Below are 21723 nucleotides of genomic sequence, written 5' to 3'. Positions count from 1 at the left end.
GAGGTGTGACGTGACACACGGCAATGTAGGTTTTCATAGTAAATGCAACCTACGATCGCAATAATGAAACTATGAGTATACATTATAGGGTGCTATGTCTACATAAAATGCTATCTAAATGATATCAAATTACATAAGTTGAGCCTTTGCATACGCCTGTAAGGTCGTCGAGGCTAGGGCAAGTGCTACGGCAAGTGCTACGGGCTAAGATGGAGTCTGAAGAGGTGGGTTGTCAGACTACGGCGGAAGATTAGAAGTGATTCTGTAGTTCTGATTGCAATCGGAAGTGCATTCCATAGTTTTGGAGCCAGTAGGGAGATGAGTTTGGGACGTGTGGAGCGTTGTCCCAGCGTTTTAGTGAATGTACTTCCAGCTACCCTGCGTTGGCTGTGTGTGAGTGTGCGAGAGGGTTTGTAGGGTCCGGTCAGACTTGCAAGATATGGGGGTGCAATACCTTTGGTTTTGTAGAGTTTTGTACTTGGTACTTGTACTTTGGCAGCAACCGGGAGCCAATGGAGCTGACTGTCCAGGTCGGACAACAACAAGGTTCTTGGCTGTTGGAACCGAAGTTACCAATATGGAAATAGTTATAGCTCCTGCATGGGGCAGGACTTAAAGCTCAGTCTTGTCTGGGTTCAGCTTGAGGTGGTCAGAAGACATCAACTTTGAGATGTCAGCCAGGCATGCAGTGATGCGTTCTTCCACATTGCATTCAATTTGAGGCATTTTGTTCAGAATGGGCCACTCCTGCATGCATTTGTGTGAAGAATCGGCCTCCTGGTGGCTCTATAACAGGCACATGTGAGAAATTCAGTTTTCTTTTCTTACTTACTTGGCCTCCAAGGAAGAGTGTATACGTTCGCACCCGCATGCTCGCACGCATGCAGACCAAGCACGCACGCACGCACGCACGCAAGCAAGCACGCACGCACGCACGCACGCACGCACGCACGCACGCACGCACGCACGCACGCACACACACACACACACACACACACACACACACACACACACACACACACACACACACACACACACACACTTCGAATATAATGTAATCTGCCACTGTCTTTCCCTCTCATTGTAGTTAACACTAGAATCAGTGTATCCATCGCCGCAGCCAGGAAGGAGATTTGGTCTGAAGGTGAAGTATGGACACTTTTTTTGTGTTTACCTTTGTTTACCATTGCCTCTGTATTTTTGATGCTTCTTGTTTTGTTTTGATAATAAAGGTATCTATATCTATCTAAGGTCACAGGAGACCCGGGAGCCACAGTGGGCCTGGTAGCTGTGGATAAAGCTGTCCACGTCCTCAACAACAAACATCGACTCACACAGAAAAAGGTGTGTTAGAGCAGGTTACTGAAAATGTGTAATTAGTCACTTACTAGTTACTGTTCCCAAAACGTAACAGAATTATTGAGTTACTGCATTAGCCTATACATATTATATTTGCAGTTTGTTTAGTTCTCTCTTTCTCTCTTTCTCTCCCTCTCTCTTTCTCTTTTTCTCTCTCTCTCTTTCTCTATTTCTGTCCTGCGTGCGTGCGTGCGTGCGTGCGTGCGTGCGTGCGTGCGTTTATCTCAGGTGTGGGACATGGTGGATAAGCATGATACAGGCTGTACACCAGGTGGGGGCGAGGACAGTATGGGTGTATTCTACGATGCTGGGCTGTTGTTTGAGACCAGCACTGCCTCAGGGACTCCATACAGACAAGGTAATGCTGTTTTCAGACCAGTACTACCCCAGGGACTCCATACAGACAAGGTAATGCTGTTTTCAGACCAGTACTGCCCCAGAATAACGTTGTGTTATTACTTAGCAAAGACTAACTTAGCTGAAACAACGTAAACTGGACTTCTCTTGTCGGGTAAATGACCGGGTTGTTACACACAGCCATGACATTGTGGGATTCAAATCGCCTAACACCTTCTCGCTGTGACGCACTGTTGTGATGAAAAGAGAGATGAGTCAGAAGGCATAGCTCTCGATATACCAAGCAATTTTCGTTCTTACTCTCACCTATAATCATGAAGTGTGGGATTTCTACCCTTATAGATAGGGTGAGAGGTTCAGTCAGACGTGAGAGACTCAGTAGAACCGCTGCTCCTTGACTTGGAAAGGACTCAGAGCCAGGTTAGGTGGTTCTGGCATCTAGTACAGATACCTCCCGAGCATCTTCCTAGGGAGGTCCTTGCTGCACCCCATGGTAGACCAGGGACCAGATGGGGGGGATTATATTTCCAAACTGGCCTGGGAACGCTTCGGGATGTTGTAAGAAACAGTAATCTTTCATATTCCATTCCAATTCGCTATCTGCCTTCTAAAGTTTGCAGGCTACCTGGCCTTGCGCAGATCTGCGCTCCAAGGAACACGCTTTTCTAGTTTGGACTTGCTTTTTCACAAAGTTCTCATAATAGGTATAGTGTATACTAATGTGATCCTGGGCTCTACACACCCTCCGCCAACCTGGGGAGAGCAACGGACTTGAACTCATGCTTCCTTCCCATTTAGGGCTTTAAAAACAAATAATAAAATCTATAATCTATTCTAAATCTTACGGGTAGCCAGTGCAGTGAGGCGAGGACTGGGGTAATATGATCACGCCTCCTCGCGGTAGTGAGGAGGCGGGCGGCAGCGTTTTGTACAAGCTGGAGGCATCTGAGGGCAGACTGGTCAATGCCTATGTACAGTATGCCTATTACAGTAATCAAGCCTCGATGAAATAAAAGCATGCAAGGTCGGGTTGGGAGAGATAGCCCTTAATCCTGGCCAGCAGTCTAAATTGGAAAAAGCTAGTCTTGACCACAGAGCTAATCTGTTTATCAAACTTAAAACTATTGTCATATATCACGCCCAGGTTCTAAGGAGTGAATATTGGTACTGAGGGGGCCCAAGGTGGTGAGGGAGGGGACTGATTGTTGGCCAAAAATTATTACCTCACTTATTTTCATTTAAAGGGAGGAAGTTGTTGTCCATCCAACTTTTGATGTCCGTGAGACAGTTAAGACAAGGAGAGGGGGGGGGGGGTCTCAGTGACCGTCTAAAAAGCATGAAAGGCTCAATTCCTCATTGAGAACATTGGGTTCTAAAGTGTCGAGTTTGTTGATCCATAGGGCTTCTCTGCGGAGTAGTTTATTTATGATATCGCCTCCTCGTGGTGAGGCTGAAATCTTTTCGATTCCCCAGAATCTGAGAGAGGCTGGAGAACCATGATTGGCTTCTTTATAATGCCTGGCCATAGCATACTCAGGGTTGTTTGTGCGGATAGCTGTTTTATGCTCCCCAATGCGTAATTTGAGTTTGAGTCTTTTCGTTTGGCCAATATATGCTAGTCCGCATGGACATTAAGCATGTATACTGTACATGAGTAGAATTGCAATTAATGAAGGAAGATATTTTATGTTTTTTGCCAGTGCGTGGGTGGGTGAAAAAATGCACTGGCACATTTTCATTCAACTGCATTCTTTGTCATTTTCAGCATTTTTCTTGTATTTCCAGAATTAAAGTGTGCAGTCAGCACGAGGATGAAACGATCCTTGACCATAATAGATGTCAAGACGACCCTAGGTAAGAGGGAAGGTTCCCACTATGAATTAACTAATAACCACACATTCTGTGTAGGCCTACAACAAAAGTCGTAACGCCAATCACCCCTGTGAAACAATAAAACACGTGCAGACCAATGGAGTGCCGGCCATAGACGTCAAAGTTTCGCGTATTGGTGATTATAATTATTACGATTAAGTATGCGTTTTAGATTTCAACCTGTGTTTCTGCCATTGCATGGCAGGCACCCAGAATTATTATAATCACCAATACGCGAAACTTCGACATCTATGGCCGGCCGCACGGTTTGCCAAAGCCCCGCAATATATACATCAAAACGTGCGGCTCGGCCGGGAATGGTGTGCTTGTGCTTTTCTTTCCGATTCGTGTTACCGTGCCGACGTAATTCGCAATAAACGACGCGAAAAATGCCCCATTCAAAGTCGATGGGGAGACGCGGGTGAAAACAGAAAACGACACGTTACTTTGGAGCCACATTGCTCTGGCATACTGGTACGTAAAAACACGATTTAAACGTCAAACAGCACACAAGGCCATCGACTTTGTGGTGGTTCAGACGGAATTCGAATACGTTGCACGGTTTGCCCGCTATCGCAGTTCAAAGTGTGTGTGGTCTGAGCAATATTCTCGACTCAGTGTGTCGCACGCCCAGAGAGAGAGCGGATCAGAGTGAGAAGCCAATGTGAAGACTATACCGAAATTCTCCGAACAAATCGTCCTCACGGCCAAAATATTCACTTTACACGCATGGGTTTCGGTAGTTTTGTAGCCACACTCGTCCTCTTTCACCCAACCAAAGCCCAGATACATACAGTACGTGAACTACAGCCCTGAAAGCGACAGGTGTACCATCATAATGTTAAATACCTGAATGAGTCAGCAATTTTTTCATCACAAGCACAATTCTTAACTCGCTCTTACAACCACGTTTTTTATCGTACCAATACCACGATCGCACACGGCGTACCTCAATGCCTCGGGTCACTCACGGCGAAAACAAAAATCGCATTCGACTTTTACTTTTTGCGATAGAGCAATTTGTTCGGACATACGTTCTCTCATAGAGAGTCACTGTGCTTTTAACTTTCAATACTGTTTGCATTGCATAGACTAGCCCAGGTGAAAATGATACTTTGTTAATGATTCAAGGTCACCTGACCAACTCTCACACACGCGCGCACACACGCACATGCACGCACATGCACACATGTGCACGCACACACACACATTGAAAGTCAATAGAGAAATTCGGGGAAACACGTAACTGTCATTTCTCAACCGTTTCGGACGTGGGGCGGCTCGCCAGAACCGGGCCGCCCCCCCCTGAGCGAAACCAAATGGACCCCTTAGCATGTTAGCATTAGCATGTTAGCATTAGCATGTTAGCATGTTAGCATTAGCATATTAGCATGTTAGCATGTTAGCATTAGCATGTTAGCATGTTAGCATTAGCATGTTAGCATTAGCATGTTAGCATGTTAGCATTAGCATGTTAGCATGTTAGCATTAGCATTAGCATGTTAGCATGTTAGCATTAGCATGTTAGCATGTTAGCATTAGTATGTTAGCATGTTAGCATTAGCATGTTAGCATGTTAGCATTAGCATGTTAGCATTAGCATGTTAACATGTTAGCATGTTAGCATTAGCATGTTAGCATTAGCATGTTAGCATGTTAACATTAGCATTAGCATGTTAGCATGTTAGCATTAGCATATTAGCATGTTAGCATTAGCATGTTAGCATGTTAGCATTAGCATGTTAGCATGTTATCATTAGCATGTTAGCATGAGCATGTTAGCATTAGCATGTTAGCATTAGCATGTTAGCATGTTAGCATTAGCATGTTAGCATGTTAGCATTAGCATGTTAGCATGTTAGCATTAGCATGTTAGCATGTTAGCATTAACATGTTAGCATTAGCATGTTAGCATGTTAGCATTAGCATGTTAGCATTAGCATGTTAGCATGTTAGCATTAGCATGTTAGCATGTTAGCATGTTAGCATTAGCATGTTAGCATTAGCATGTTAGCATTAGCATGTTAGCATGTTAGCATTAGCATGTTAGCCTGTTAACATTAGCATGTTAGCATTAGCATGTTAGCATGTTAGCATTAGCATGTTAGCATTAGCATGTTAGTATTAGCATGTTAGCATGTTAGCATTAGAATGTTGGTGGCAACGTAATGTGCAATAAACTTAGACAAAATACCCCATTGAAAGTCAACCAAATGGACCCTTACAGGGTCTGAGAGGCTAAATGTCATCAAATGGTGGTCCGTGGCTCAAATGCTGCACAGACTTGGCGAGCTGCAGGCACCCAGTCAAATTTCCTGAAATTTGTTTCTAGTTCGTTTTACTTTCTCTTGCAGTCAGTGTCTCTGAAGGTTGTATGGGCTTCTTTGCTCCCATCACCACACCACCATTAGGCACTGCTTTTCTTAACCCCGAAAGCATATATGTTTACATTTTTGCGTTGGCTATTAAAAAATAGCAGATATACAAGTGAGATATACAGCCCACGTGCTTCGATCTTGTATCTGCTATTTTTTAACTTAAAAACCAATACCAATACCACGATCGCACACGGCGTACCTCAATGCCTTGGGTCACTCACGGCGAAAACAAAAATCGCATTCGACTTTTACTTTTTGCGATAGAGCAATTTGTTCGGACATACGTTCTCTCATAGAGTCACTGTGCTTTTAACTTTCAATACTGTTTGCATTGCATAGACTAGCCCAGGTGAAAATGATACTTTGTTAATGATTCAAGGTCACCTGACCAACTCTCACACACGCGCGCACACACGCACATGCACGCACATGCACACATGTGCACGCACACACACACATTGAAAGTCAATAGAGAAATTCTGGGAAACACGTAACTGTCATTTCTCAACCGTTTCGGACGTGGGGCGGCTCGCCAGAACCGGGCCGCCCCCCCCCCTGAGCGAAACCAAATGGACCCCTTAGCATGTTAGCATTAGCATGTTAGCATTGGCATGTTAGCATGTTAGCATTAGCATATTAGCATGGTAGCATTAGCATGTTAGCATGTTAGCATTAGCATGTTAGCATTAGCATGTTAGCATGTTAGCATGTTAGCATTAGCATGTTAGCATTAGCATGTTAGCATGTTAGCATTAGCATGTTAGCATGTTAGCATTAGCATGTTAGCATGTTAGCATTAGTATGTTAGCATGTTAGCATTAGCATGTTAGCATGTTAGCATTAGCATGTTAGCATTAGCATGTTAACATGTTAGCATGTTAGCATTAGCATGTTAGCATTAGCATGTTAGCATGTTAACATTAGCATTAGCATGTTAGCATTAGCATATTAGCATGTTAGCATTAGCATGTTAGCATTAGCATGTTAGCATGTTAGCATTAGCATGTTAGCATGAGCATGTTAGCATTAGCATGTTAGCATTAGCATGTTAGCATGTTAGCATTAGCATGTTAGCATGTTAGCATTAGCATGTTAGCATGTTAGCATTAGCATGTTAGCATGTTAGCATTAGCATGTTAGCATTAGCATGTTAGCATGTTAGCATTAGCATGTTAGCATTAGCATGTTAGCATGTTAGCATTAGCATGTTAGCATTAGCATGTTAGCATTAGCATGTTAGCATGTTAGCATGTTAGCATTAGCATGTTAGCCTGTTAACATTAGCATGTTAGTATGTTAGCATTAGCATGTTAGCATGTTAGCATTAGCATGTTAGCATTAGCATGTTAGTATTAGCATGTTAGCATGTTAGCATTAGAATGTTGGTGGCAACGTAATGTGCAATAAACTTAGACAAAATACCCCATTGAAAGTCAACCAAATGGACCCTTACAGGGTCTGAGAGGCTAAATGTCATCAAATGGTGGTCCGTGGCTCAAATGCTGCACAGACTTGGCGAGCTGCAGGCACCCAGTCAAATTTCCTGAAATTTGTTTCTAGTTCGTTTTACTTTCTCTTGCTGTCAGTGTCTCTGAAGGTTGTATGGGCTTCTTTGCTCCCATCACCACACCACCATTAGGCACTGCTTTTCTTAACCCCGAAAGCATATATGTTTACATTTTTGCGTTGGCTATTAAAAAATAGCAGATATACAAGTGAGATATACAGCCCACGTGCTTCGATCTTGTATCTGCTATTTTTTAACTTAAAAACAATAATAATCTTTTTTTCTAACTTGTAGCGTGACAAGCATAATTGATTCGCATTGTGTGGGGAACAAAATCAATGCGACGCCAACCGGAACCCACCAATGTTTTTTTTTGTGTGTGTGTTTTTATATTATTATTATTAAAAAAAAATCTAAACCAGATCACATGCACAAACAAATACCAGGCTTTCCTCCGGGGTGTAAAGTCTGGTGAAGCGAGGTTACTCCAACACGCCATTCTGTTCTTGTCTCTCCATCCCTCCACCAGGGCGGCGGTACAGTGATGAGACTCAGCGTCAGTGTTGTGTGGATGGGATGAAAGACACCTCAGTGTCACGGGACTGCCAGCGTGGAAGCCACTACATGGGAGAAGACCAGGCCTGTGTTGAAGCCTTCGTGCAGTGCTGCACGGAGATGGCTAGCCAGCAGTCTGACATGAAGAAAGAGCACCTCTACCCGGCTCGCAGGAAGAGAAGTAAGCAGTGGTGGAAGAACAGTACTGCATTTCTTTGCTTAAATGGATCCCTGGCTTATGACTTGTATGCCTTAATACATTTATAATAGAGGTGAAAAGAGAGACAGAGTATGAGTACTGGCTATGTGGATAATAGTAAGTTTAGCCTGTCTGTCTTTCTTTCCTATGTTACAACATGGTATCCTAGGCCCATATGATGAGGATTATATAGACAGCGATGAAATCATTCTACGTTCTTCATTCGAGAGCTCGCTATGGCGTTCTGTCACACTGCCCAACTGTCCTCCCAACGATGCAAACTGGTGATTTAAACGAAACCTACACACGCACGCACGCACGCACGCACGCACGCACGCACATGGGCACCAAACATGATGGCATGCAAAAATCCCAAATATTTCAAATTAAAGTGCTTATATTACTTACTATTTGAAACTAACTACAACTGTCGCACCACCACCAAACCCACACCATTTCATCATAGACTGACACCACTGCGCGTGAACAGCGCCTCAAACTGTGACTCCGCCCACAACCGGGGGAAGTTGTGATTTGCGCTCGTTCACTGCAATGCAATTTGCGGCATTTTCAAAACAATATTGAGCAGAGTAGCGATTATCAAACGTATTTGCAATGCCATACGTTGAAAGATCTGTTGCCCGTGGACAAGGCACGCTACCTCCGCAAGTTAGATAGCATCGGCATAGATGTTTGTCCGTATGTGATTAAGGATTGGACCAAGTTGCATTGGCAGCCATAGAAAATTCTTACCCCAGGCTAAAACCGGATGTGACGTTTATGGGCGTTCCTGTCTTATGTGGTGTCAGTGTATTCAAAAAAGAAAAATCTCTGAGTCAGACCGCTTTTTTCATGCGTTCCTCCTGCAACTTGCACGTCTCCACAGTGCCCTGCTCAGAGCTGAACAGCCCCTCCCCAAGAGGAAATTAGACTCTGGGGGGGAAAGACAAAATAAATTACGCTTAGAGCCTGAAGCATCATTTGCAGGTATCATTTTTTAGTAGCTAGTACAAATGGGGAATTCATCTACTATTCTACTACATGAAACGCAATGAGTTGATCCGTTGACCGCTGTTGTTCAAAACATGGATCAGAGCCAGTGGTGTGGCTCAGTAAACATAATGTATTTTTAAAAATGATCTGCACCTGCCTGAACAAACAGGGAAGAACGGGAGACAGTCTGTTATTTCTCTCGTAACATCTGAAGAAAGACGTCGTGTCGCTCCTGTCATAGGCAGATTTGCCACCTTGTGGCGAAAAATGGGATAGGCCTGATCCTAAAATATAAATTCCCTGCTCATTTCAAGACACAACAAGGCTCAACAAGAAACAAAAATAAAACAAAAATGTGCTACATTTGTGTTGTGTATTTCACACGCTCCCTGACAATGCATGCATGCTGTCATCATTGCTGTGTGCTGCTAGCCTATGGCTATGCCAAGTGACTGACAAGTGTTGAAGTCTGTCACTCACGGATTTATGTGTTATCTTTCTGGTAAAATCCAAATATGTTAACTTATAAGGAAGCATTTGTTAGGGCTTTTGCACAGAAAAGCAGATGACGGATGTTATTATTGATGCTTCCTTGCTTTAATATAAGCCCTGTACAAGAAACAAATCTTGTGGGTCACAGAACTAAAGAAAGAAATATATAAAATAGATAGATGATAGATGATTGTGTGTTATAGGTATAACGGTGCCAAAATACATAGTTTTCTATGCATTTTGGGGGATTTAACCTCCCAATTTGTTTTCGCCCATGCCACTTTGCGGTGCGGCCAATGAAGCCGCCCCCACGCACGCACACACGCACGCACGCACGCGCTCTCACACACACACACACACACACACACACACACACACACACACACACACACACCTGCCTCAATTGCTTTTCTTATAGAGCCTATTGTCATCTCTTCTGTTTCAGTAAACTCACATCCACTGTGCAGTGGAATCTTCTACCAGATTCAGTGACCACCTGGGTAGTGACTGGCATCAGCCTGTCCAAGACGCATGGTAAGAGAAGCAATAAGCCACAATAGGTTTCTGTTTACCTTGTATTCTATAATGGCTCCCCCATGCAGTCACCCCCCTCCACACAAGTTCGCAACCATGTGTCTTCATGGACCCCACCCTCTCCTCCCAGTCCTATGCCAATCAGATCACTACAACTTCCTTCTTTCACCTTCGTAACATTGTCCGCCTTCGTCCCAGCCTATCGCACAATTCAATTGGCATGAGAAAACATACGTTTGCATTCCATTGCCATGAAAATGGGACACTTTGGAACAAGTAGCAGCATTTTTTTCAAAACTATTTAAATAGTATACAAATAAACCTCAGATTTGGTTGCTAACCATCTTGGTATTTTGGTTACCTGTCTAAATCCCTTAAACACCTCCGTTACCCGTTATATTATGCATAGGTGTAGTTTGGGCGTTACAATAATTAAACCAACTTTAACCAATCACCAGTCTTGGCTTTAAGAGATCCCTTTAAGAGATCCCTTACCCGTTGCCCGTTGTGCTATATTGCTTCATAGCCGCTGACCTGAAGTCTCACTGCTGCACCCCCCATCCCCAACCCCCCCCCAGCCCGTGCCGTTCTTTTTTTTTTCTCCACACACACAGAGCCAAGAACACTCATCTTTTCATTGAGTCACAACTCGCTCAAATCTTCAAGTTCTATGTAAACTAGGGCTTTCATTTGGTATATAGATCGTGCGTGTAGGCCGTCTCTACGGAACGGTATGAAGCGAAAAGGAAAGTTCGGTCAATAAACCCCATTTGCTGCACGGCAGGGCTTACGGGTGCTTTTAAACTCCACTAGCAATTAAAAAAATAGCAATTTAGGGGAAAGCGTGCCAACACGCCCATGACCACACCTCTAGGCGCAAATACCGGTGTCGGCAAAAAATATAGCGGGTGACGCGGGACGAAAATACCATTAAGGGACAGAGAAAGCTCCTATATTCGTAATTTTCGGGCAGCGGCTGAATTGCGGGCCGCGCTGGGGGTAAAGTGAGACAAAAATGGAGCCCTTTGTGTTTGGTTGCACTCGGGAGGCGTGCACAGATAGACACTAGTGGGTGCTAGAGCACCCTTTTCCCTCTGTGCCCCTTTAGGGAAAAAAAACGTTAATATAGTATTTATGGGGCGGCGGTGGCTCAGGGGTAGAGAGTCTGGATGGTAACCGTAACGTTGCCAGTTCGAAACAAGGCTCCCCCAGAGTTACTGTCGAAGTGTCATTGAGCAAGACACTGAACCCCTAATTGCTCCCGATGTGCTAGTTGGTGCCTTGCATGGTTTCCGCTGCCATCGGTGTATGAATGTGTGTGTGAACTGTGAATGGGTGAATGTAATGCACAATCTCTGTAAAGCGCCTTTGATAAAGGCGCTATATAAATGCACCATTTACCATTTAGGCCCCAAAATCTATGAATCTCACACTATTAAGGCAACCGGCCGGTTCCACGCGCAGACAGACAGACAGACAGACAGACAGACAGACAGACAGACAGACAGACAGACAGCGACGGTAATAATCATAACAATAAGCACTACAACTGTTTCCCTGCTTTTTCCATATGCTAAGGAATCTGTGTGGCTGATCCACTGGAAGTAATGGTTCGGAAGCCATTCTTCATGGACCTCAGGCTGCCCTATGTGGCCGTCCAAGGAGAGCAGCTGCAGGTCAAGGCAGTGCTGCACAACCCTAACCCATATCCAGTTACAGTAAGTACATGGTACTGTAAATGGTGCGTTTATATAGCGTTTTACGCTGTGCATTATACATTCCCCCATTCACGCACGCACATACGCATGCATGCACGTACGCACGCACGCACGCACGCGCGCGAGCGAGCGCACACACATTCATACACCGACGGGTGTTTTCAATGAATCTAACATGGTTCAAATGGAGTTTGACGTTACAATGGGTTCCAGTAGGAAGGGGGGTGTCTGATAAAATTATTATGAAATATCTAAATACTGAATCAAGCAACTTAAAAAAATGTCTGGGTTGAAACAAAAGCCTGAGTAGACAGGCAAAATGTCTGGGTTGAAACAAAAGCCTGAGTAGACAGGCAAAATGTCTGGGTTGAAACAAAAGCCTGAGTAGACAGGCAAAATGTCTGGGTTGAAACAAAAGCCTGAGTAGACAGGCAAAATGTCTGGGTTGAAACAAAAGCCTGAGTAGACAGGCAAAATGTCCGCAAAGTGAAATATCCCTTTTAATGTCAATTTTGCGAGACACATTCTCCGCACTTTTTTAGATTAAAGCAACAAACTTTAACTCCTATAGGTGCGTGTGGAGCTGATTGAATCTTCAGCCCATGTGTGCAGTGTGGCCTCTAAGCATGGGAAGTATCGTCTGAAGGTGGATGTCGAGCCCTACAGCACACGGTCGCTGCCCTTTGTCATTAGGCCCCTGAATGCAGGCTGGTACCCTGTTGAGGTCAAAGCCTCCGTTAAAGGAGACATTTTCAGTGATGGGATCACAAGGAACCTGCAAGTATTGGTAAGTAACATGCTCTGTGATGTGACGTATAAGACTTCCATTCAAAATCATACACTAATAAACATATTTTAACCACATCCATATTCTATTGCAACACGTTGTGAGCTTGTAGATCTGCATTTCTCTTTTTCTCATTCAAAGTTTTTAGCTTGAGACCCAAAAGAGAAATTTGATGTCTCTCCGGGACCCGTTTGAAAAAAGTTCAATCTTGTTTTTAAGTGTTTGAGTGTTTTATTCAGTAGTAACACATGTTCAGGTCAGGAGAACAATTTTATCCCATCAGGAGAGAGAGAATTCACACAGGACAAAATTGGAACTGAAACACACATTGTCGGTTTATTAAAGAGCAAGAGAAACGCAGAGATCCCTGTTACTGAACAAACACCCTATAGCAATGTTTACTATCACAATATAGAGCTATTTAACACTGTTACTGAACAAACACCCTATAGAAATGTTTACTATCACAATATAGAGCTATTTAACACTGTTACTGAACAAACATTTTGACTTTTAACCAAAGAAAATCACTTACCCTTACCCTATATACCTTTAATGATGTGTGCCAGCCTGAAGGAGACTTGATGAAGGAATCCAAGCATGTAAAGCTGGAACCTGCTAAACACGGTGAGTCCACTGGTTTAGTTGGTTGGAATAAACAAGAATGTTCTCATAAATATCAAAAACTGTATATTTTTTGGCATGTAGGGGTGGAGGATTCACTTAACTCCTGATTCGATACGATCTCGATAGGGTGCCAATTCGATATGGTATATGGTATTGTGATCCTTAATTATATTGCCATTCTGTGAAGCAAAGATTGTTGCGATTCGATATTACCATTTTTTACTATCATCAAGTCGATTACAAAAGTGAAAAAAATGAAGTATGAGGCCAGTCCGCTGCCCCTCCCAGGTTGGCAGAGGAAGTGTAGCGCCCAGCATTACATTAGATAATTGACACTGGGTTGCAACTTGCAAAATCGTGGGATAAAAATGTAATACTAACAACACTATACCTGTCCATACGGCATTTCCTTCAGGTGGTGAACATGTGTTATCTTTGAACAGCAGCGTCATTCCTGAGAAAGATCTAATCCCAGGCGCTCCTGTCAGAACCATGATCTTATTAAGTAGGATGTCTGTCTGTCTGTCTGTCTGTCTGTCTGTCTGTCTGTCTGTCTGTCTGTCTGTCTGTCTGTCTGCTATTTTAAGTACATTTTGATGCCAATACCTCTGGACTTTTACTTAACGTATTTCTACATTGCAGAGTTGATATTTTTAACTTAAAGTAAAGAAAGCACTTTCCACCACTCTGCGTGCGTGCGTGCGTGCGTGCGTGCGTGCGTGCGTGCGTGCGTGCGTGCGTGCGTGCGTGCGTGCGTGCGTGCGTGCGTGCGTGCATGTCTAGCTGGACAGCGTCCCTTCAAGGAGCCTGTGGTCAGTGGGAGCTCTATGGGCGGTCTCATCCGCCAGACCTCCAGCCCTGATGGAGAGCACAACATGATGAGCATGGCCTTGACCGTCAGCGCTGCCGCGTACCTGGACAAAACCAACGCGTGGGAAGACGTGGGCTTTGACAAGCGCGAGGAAGCCATCCGGCACATCAGAACTGGTATAGGAATTATGTACAGATAATATTCACTGGATTGATTTGGTTTGTTTAGTTATTTTGTTTAACCTTTATTTACCAAGGCAAGGTTCGCTGAGAACGAATGACCTTTTTCAACAACGCCTTCCTTCACATGCATCGCATCCCAAGTTGTCGAAACCCGTCCGTGGCTATGCCCTAGGCTGGATCAAGAGAGGAAACAAAGTTCTTAGTCTTGCACTGCTGCTTGGTGTTATTGGACCCCATGGAAACAGGACTCCAAGGACTTTTTGGGTGTTTAATCATTTTAGACCAAGTGTTTGACTGCACTCGTGCTGTTTGCATTTCTGTCTAATAAATATTCAATCAGCAGTGTTGGGGGAGGGGTGAGTGGTGACCACACAGATTATTCTGTTCCAGGAAATCAAACTGGGAACCTTTCGGTTACAAACTTCTGTAAACTTTCCTAAGTCACAAAACCATGTGACTAAGGCCAAAATATTTTAATCACACCCTTGAGATAGTCCATTTTACTAGGATCAGCATGATCCTTTTCACCCCTGACTTAGGCCGCTTTACCAGAGGTGTCATGAGGAGCTGACTTAGGCCGCTTTACCAGAGGTGTCATGAGGAGCTGACTTAGGCCACTTTACCAGAGGTGTCATGAGGAGCTGACTTAGGCCGCTTTACCAGAGGTGTCATGAGGAGCTGACTTAGGCCAAACAATAATTTTCCTCAAAAACGGACTTAGGCCATTAATTGAAGAAGGTGACCATGTGTTTTTGTGTGTATTTTAGGCTATATGAATCAGCTTGCCTTCCTAAAGACTGCTGGCTGTTTTGCTATGTCTCAACGACATGTATGCAGCACTTGGTGAGTTTCATCTCCAAATTTCTTTCCCCCACAAACATTATCAAAATGTATCAAAGACCTTTAAAAATAGCAGTTTTTGAATATACTGTATAGTATACACCATATAGATATTTAAAAAAAATCACACACACACACACACACACACACACTATGAGTTTTAGACAGCTATAATAACTCTGTTTCCTACAGGCTGACAGCCTTCGTGGTCAAGGTGTTAGCCATGTCCAGTAAGCTGGTGGACTTGGCGTATGATAGGCTGATCTGTGACTTTGTCAGGTGGCTCATTCTCCACACACAAGTGAAAGGAAGCTTCGTAGAAACTGGACGGGTGAACAATAGAGAGATGGCGGTATGTACACTGAGATCACTCTTTACTTAATTATATCCATAATAACTGCACTACATGATTCGCACAAATAGTTACCGTATCGATTTTAAATCATTGAATCGTATCGTACTGTATTGCCATGAATGAACCAATATCGCCCATGTATCGCCAACCATTTAGCGTGTTGCGTCACTGTTAAAATACATCGTTACTTGTGTGGAGTTTGCATGGTCTCCCCGTGTCCCCTAGGGTAGGTACCCTCAAAAATAACATGCAGTAATCCTGGTCTCTAAACTACCTCCCCCTGGCCAGCCGGGGCTGGGGTGAAAGGAACTGGTCGGAATAACGTGTTCCTTCCACACGCTATGTCCGGCCGGGGAAACTCTCTCTGTCAGTTGAAAAGAAGCAGCTTGGACTCCTCATGCATAGAAGGAAGCACGAGGTCAGTCTGCTGCCCCCCCGGGTTGGCAGAGGAAGTGTAGCGCCCAGGATTACATTAGATAATTGACACTGGGTGAAAAAAATGGGTTGAAAAATCGTGGGATAAAAACATTTTAAACTAAAAAGAAAAGTACCGTTACATCCCTAGTAAAGTATGTGCATTATGTGTGTGTATAATTAGGGGGATGTTTTCGGAGTGGACTCTGATGCCTCTATAACTGCCTTCACGCTCATCGCCATGCAGCAGGCACGCCATATGTGTGCTGCCATCACTAATGTAAGAAACTCACACACATGCACTCTCACACTCCTTGCCATCCTGTGCCATGTTCCAAGCAATCTGAAGCAGCCTCTTTTGCTATGAGTCAAATGACTATAAATGATTCATACAAAATGGTATGAATGAGGTCACACGTAAAATAACGTCTGAATACCAGCACCCGAACCTCAAATAGAGTAGTACCATCTGAATACCAGCCCCTGCTACACATCATATATAGCAGGGGTTCTCAATGTTTTTGGCTGGGGACCCCTGAAAATGCTTTGGCCATGTCTCGCGCCCCCCGCCCCGCCCCCCTCCCCACCACTACAATAACCCTAATAATAGAGAGAATATATAGCCTAATAAGTAAATACTGAAACCAGATATAATCATTAAGGAAAGTTTATGCATGCACTATGTGTACTATGCAAACTCTAAATTTCCATTTCCCAGCAATTCAGTTGCAAAATAAATAAATAAATACATCAGGAACCCCCCCCCCCCCCCAACTCCAGGTTGAGAACCCCTGATATATAGTACCGTCTGAATAGCAGCACCCACAACATCAAACAGACTAGCCACAGGTATGTTTGAGCACCACCCATTGACATTAAGTGAGCCAGCGAGTAGGTCTTTCTGTATGTATGTATGAGCATGAACATTGACCCCTGCAATAAGCGATTTACCGCAAAAACTCAACCACTCACGCTCTGAGCTGCGATGGAGTCGGGGAGTCGGGATGTAATCTCTACCACTCGTTCTGAGATATAATCACAGATTAAGGTAAGAAAAAGCTTAGTCCGGAATTCTCCTTAATTCATCTGTAGTTGCAGGGTCCTGGGGAACAAAATGTCTGCTTTGGTGTTGAGCTGAAATGTTTGAGCAACACTAAACCACTCCGGCCTGGGCCATGGCTCAGTGGTCCAGGCACCTTGGCTGGTAATCCAGTCTGGCAGTGTGCCACGGGTTCGACTCCCGATCCCGACGGCCTTTACTGTCTTCCCCCCCATCTCTCTCCCCATTTCCTGTCAGCCTACTGTCTGTCCCTCCATAAAAAATATAAAATAAAGGTGAAAGCCACAAAAAAAACATATAAAAAAAAAAAACACTGAACCATTCCATCATCATGTTGTGTCCTTCCCACTGTGTTTAGAGAATGCCAGACAGCATAGACGGAGCAGTGGGATATCTGGAGAGAAGGCTGCCCAGCCTCACTAACCCATATGCTGTTGCCATCACTTCGTATGCCTTGGCCATCGAAAACAAATTGAACAAGGAGATTCTCTACAAGTTTGCATCCACAGGTAACTTTGAAGTGTGTGTGTGTGTGTGTGTGTGTGTGTGTGTGTGTGTGGCCTATACGTATATGTTACAGTACGTTTGAAATACCAGATAAAAAAAGAAGGGCTCGTTTTGAGGCATGAGTTAACACTTAGACGAACAAACTATCCCTCCTTCCCACGGACGCGATAAGAAAGGGTCCGTCCATCCGGTGGCATGACTCTCGATGGGGCCTTTTTCCGAGCTTACTCATTTCTCACTTGTACTGTAACATCTATACAGTGTACTGTATGCATGTGTGCTCGCTCACTCCTCAGATGCCAGCCACTGGCCTGTGTCCAGTGATGTTTACACTCTGGAGACCACAGCCTACTCTCTCCTGGCACTCGTCGAGGTCAAGGTGAGCTTCCTCTCTCTTATGTCACTGGGTCATGGTGCAGTTCATGAATCCTTCTGCTACTACTACTTCAACAGGGGGGTTACAGATGTGCCGTTTGAGAACTTCACATGTCCTGCCATTGGCAACTCAGTAGATTGTCAGCGCAATGTCAGAACATTGTCAGTGAGATAAGGGGGGAATTTGCCCACAGTGTTATATGTTCATTCTATTCAGATTCCCTGAATAGATTAGAGTTTCTCTGCTGGAAATGTCGGGGAGTGACACTTCTTTTCTTTTCTTTGCAAAGCAGTAGAATTTGCAAGGCTAATCAGTGAATAAAACCTTGGGGAAACATGCATTTTCAGAAAACTCTTCAACAGGGGCAACGAAGTCCAGAATGTCTGTACATTTTGAATAGAGGTCATTGAACAACAGGGACAACGGTGCAGTTGATGGGTTTATAGCACAGGCTGCGGTGTGCATGCAGGGGAAACAGAATGTACCACAGAGCAGGGTGTTGAAAATGTTGAAGATAATGGACAAAGTGGTCAGACGTACATGGCATGCGAAACACATGAAGGACAGAGACGGATTAGCCGTGTGTCCCTTTTCATGGGTTGGGTGAGGTTGAAGGACTCCAGGAGGTCCGCAGCAAATATTAACGTTCACATCTCCACAGATCAGGATCTGGTCATGTTTGATCATGGCAGATAAAAAGTACGTAAAATCGTAATTGTAATTTGCGGGCAGATATTATATATCAGCCTAAAATATAGCTGCAAGCAGCGATAAGGCGGGACCAGAAAGAAGGCAATAAGCAATGAGAACAATACGCACAATAAGCCATAGAATTCTTCCAAAATGTAGTGCCATGCAGTGCCTCAGCGGGCAGAGGTGGGCGTGCACAGTGCTGTGTCTACAGTGCAGGCCAGATGCTGACCATTGGATTGTCTGTGTCTAATTAGAACAGGGATATGAGACGTGTGTATACTGTGTACTACCCGGGCCAGAAATATTATTATTATTATTTATTTATTTTTAAACCGTTCTATAACTTCTATTATTTGGTCCAAGCCCGCTATAGGACCAAGGGGACGTCAATTACTGACTTATCAGTGGTCAGCAGTGGTCGGCAGGTACATATTAGCAGCTAAGTTAGCCACCAGAGCTATCAATTAGGATGCAGTCACAACATATGAAGTACCACATGTCTTCACATGTTTTGACTTCACATGGCTCTTCTCTAACCTATGAATCACCATTTTACTCTCAGTGAAATATTCTAGCAGTAAATCGCATGATCACAAAACAAAAACAGAAACGTTCACTTCCATTCTAATGGATTTGGATAAATGCCTTTATCTCGGCTTCCGTTTTTTGGCTTCTGTTTTTGGCCAGACATGCTATTTTCAACGGACAATAACTACTAGAGAACCGAAGGTAAAAAAAAATACGAAAATAAAAACACCCATAGGCCTTTACCATACTATTAATGATGAATATAATACTGTACCTTAACATAAAGTGTCCTTTTCATGTGTCCTTTTCATGAACGAAGGCCATTGACGATGCAGAGCCTGTTGTCAGATGGTTGAACAAACAGAGGAGGAGTTTTGATGGAGGCTACGGATCCACTCAGGTAACCACTGGTGGAAAAAGTTCTCACATTTTTTCCTCAAGTAAAAGCATCAAATACTCTGTTACGGGTAAAACTCTGGAATTCAAAATTCACTTGAGTAAAACTCAAGTACACAAGTATGTATCATACTTAAATCTTGTCCACTCTCTTCCTTAATCTATCTGTGGGTGTCATCTCCTTCCAGGCAACCATGCTGGTGTACCAGGCATTATCTGAGTACTGGACCACTGAATCAGAATATGATCTGGATGTGACGATCTCGGTGCCTCCATATCGACCAAATCGCCTCAATTTCAACGACTATAACGTCTATGCCAGTAGAACCTTTTTGGTCTGTTGACGCACACGCACGCACATCACACACACACACACACACACACACACACACACACACACACACACACACACACACACACACACAGCTGTTGATGAGCATGCTCTACCTATACTGTTTGTCCTCTGTATTTGCATGTGGGTGTGTACGTGAAGCAGATGTAGCGCAGTGCTCAAATGTGTGTGCGTGTGTGTGTGTGTGTGTGTGTGTGTGTGTGTGTGTGTGTGTGTGTGTGTGTGTGTGTGTGTGTGTGTGTGACTGTGTGTGTGTGTGTGTGTGTGTGTGTGTGTGTGTGTGTGTGTGTGTGTGTGTGTGTGTGTGTGTGTGTGTGTGTGTGTGTGACTGTGTGTGTGTGTGTGTGTGTGTGTGTGTGTGTGTGTGTGTGTGTGTGTGACTGTGTGTGTGTGTGTGTGTGACTGTGTGTGTGTGTAAATGTGCATTTTAAACACTTTAAATGTGCACAGTTCAAAGGTATAAACCAGAAGCTACAAGTGACCGCCAGAGGATCAGGAGAAGCAACTCTCACAGTGAGTATATCACTCTCCTACCATTTTGTTATTTATTTATTGCGACCGCAGGACCATATTTGGTCTTGCCTCGTGACATCACGTGACATCACATGACATCATCAGGGGGTGGAGATCCCTGATGTCATCAATATTAAGCCCATATATGGAGATCCCTGATGTCATCAATATTGGCCAGCAACTCTATACTTGACCTCAAACCCTTAGATCTCCATATGTAGTTGACCTGTTCTGACCCATCCAACCTTCCTCTTCGATGTCTCCCTTTTGACTGATACCTGTCCAGTTTAACTCTAGACAGGCCCGCCCCAAAGTTATTAGTTCTCAACAGGCCCGAAAACTAAGGCCTTACCTGGGCCCTCATCAACCCTGTGCAGTGTACACTGCCCCCTCTGCCACCCTTAGATTATATGGAGCTGACCTGTTCTGACATTCCATATGTTGACCTGACCACATCAAACCCTGTACATTTAAGACACGCTCCATATATGGCCAGTACAGAATTCATTCCATATGTTGATCTGACCCCCCATACCAAAGTGCCAGCGCTCGCCCAGCAGTCTGCTGTCACCTATAGGCGGATGTGTGCCCTCAGCGGTCTTACTGGTTTAAATATGCTATTTAAATAACAGATTTATTACTTGCGCAAGCAGAGCGCGCAAGTAATAGTTTTCGTTTCCGTATGTCGCCGTTTGATGTGTATGCGCCGTGCCAGCGTATGACGTAATGACTACTTGTGCTTGATATGGCAGTGGTGTCAGATTACATACATGTATACATAGGGGCATTACCTTTAATCCTCCCGACACTAAAACATATCGGCATTATGTCTCCATCGAAAACCAATTACACCCTGGCATTGGGTCCTTTAATCCACATCTTTATTACGTCATCATTGAGAGCTAGTTGTACCAGTTATACCCTGACGTCATATGCTGCTACGATACATATGCATCAAACAGGGCATACGCAAAGTAACCACAGTATACCGCTAATCAACTTACAAATTACATATACATATACATAGAGGCATTTCCTTTAATCCACCCGACACTGATCGACATATACGTCACCATCGAAAGCCGTCGCTCATCCGTATGACATAATGACTACTTGTGCTTGATATGGCAGTGGTGTCAGATTACATACATGTATACATAGGGGCATTACCTTTAATCCTCCCGACACTAAAACATATCGTCATTACGTCACCATCGAAAACCAATTGAACCCTGGCATTGGGTCCTTTAATCCACATCTTTATTACGTCATCATTGAGAGCTAGTTGTACCAGTTATACCCTGACGTCATATGCTGC

At 44.0% G+C, this 21723-nt stretch overlaps 1 protein-coding gene across 3 annotated transcripts in view; it reads left to right on the top strand.

Moving 5' to 3' along the window:
• Positions 1-21723, top strand: part of LOC306921762 (complement C3-like) — a 53583-nt gene that overhangs the window by 18324 nt on the left and 13536 nt on the right. For all 3 annotated transcript variants that reach the window (XM_079499049.1, XM_079499048.1, XM_079499050.1), the window contains 20 exons: positions 1088-1144; positions 1252-1344; positions 1588-1717; positions 3502-3570; positions 8003-8209; positions 8397-8511; positions 10158-10246; positions 11825-11964; positions 12536-12751; positions 13321-13378; positions 13794-13883; positions 14162-14365; positions 15139-15214; positions 15404-15563; positions 16165-16260; positions 17399-17549; positions 17844-17926; positions 19464-19544; positions 19729-19875; positions 20343-20405. In XM_079499049.1, the coding sequence (XP_079355175.1) occupies positions 1088-1144; positions 1252-1344; positions 1588-1717; positions 3502-3570; positions 8003-8209; positions 8397-8511; positions 10158-10246; positions 11825-11964; positions 12536-12751; positions 13321-13378; positions 13794-13883; positions 14162-14365; positions 15139-15214; positions 15404-15563; positions 16165-16260; positions 17399-17549; positions 17844-17926; positions 19464-19544; positions 19729-19875; positions 20343-20405 (2325 nt within the window). The remainder of the gene's footprint in view (positions 1-1087; positions 1145-1251; positions 1345-1587; positions 1718-3501; positions 3571-8002; positions 8210-8396; positions 8512-10157; positions 10247-11824; positions 11965-12535; positions 12752-13320; positions 13379-13793; positions 13884-14161; positions 14366-15138; positions 15215-15403; positions 15564-16164; positions 16261-17398; positions 17550-17843; positions 17927-19463; positions 19545-19728; positions 19876-20342; positions 20406-21723) is intronic.

The sequence above is a fragment of the Electrona antarctica genome (genome assembly GCF_951216825.1).
Source record: "Electrona antarctica genome assembly, chromosome: 4".
Lineage (NCBI taxonomy): Eukaryota > Metazoa > Chordata > Actinopteri > Myctophiformes > Myctophidae > Electrona > Electrona antarctica.
This window is presented reverse-complemented; position numbering and strand designations above follow the sequence as displayed.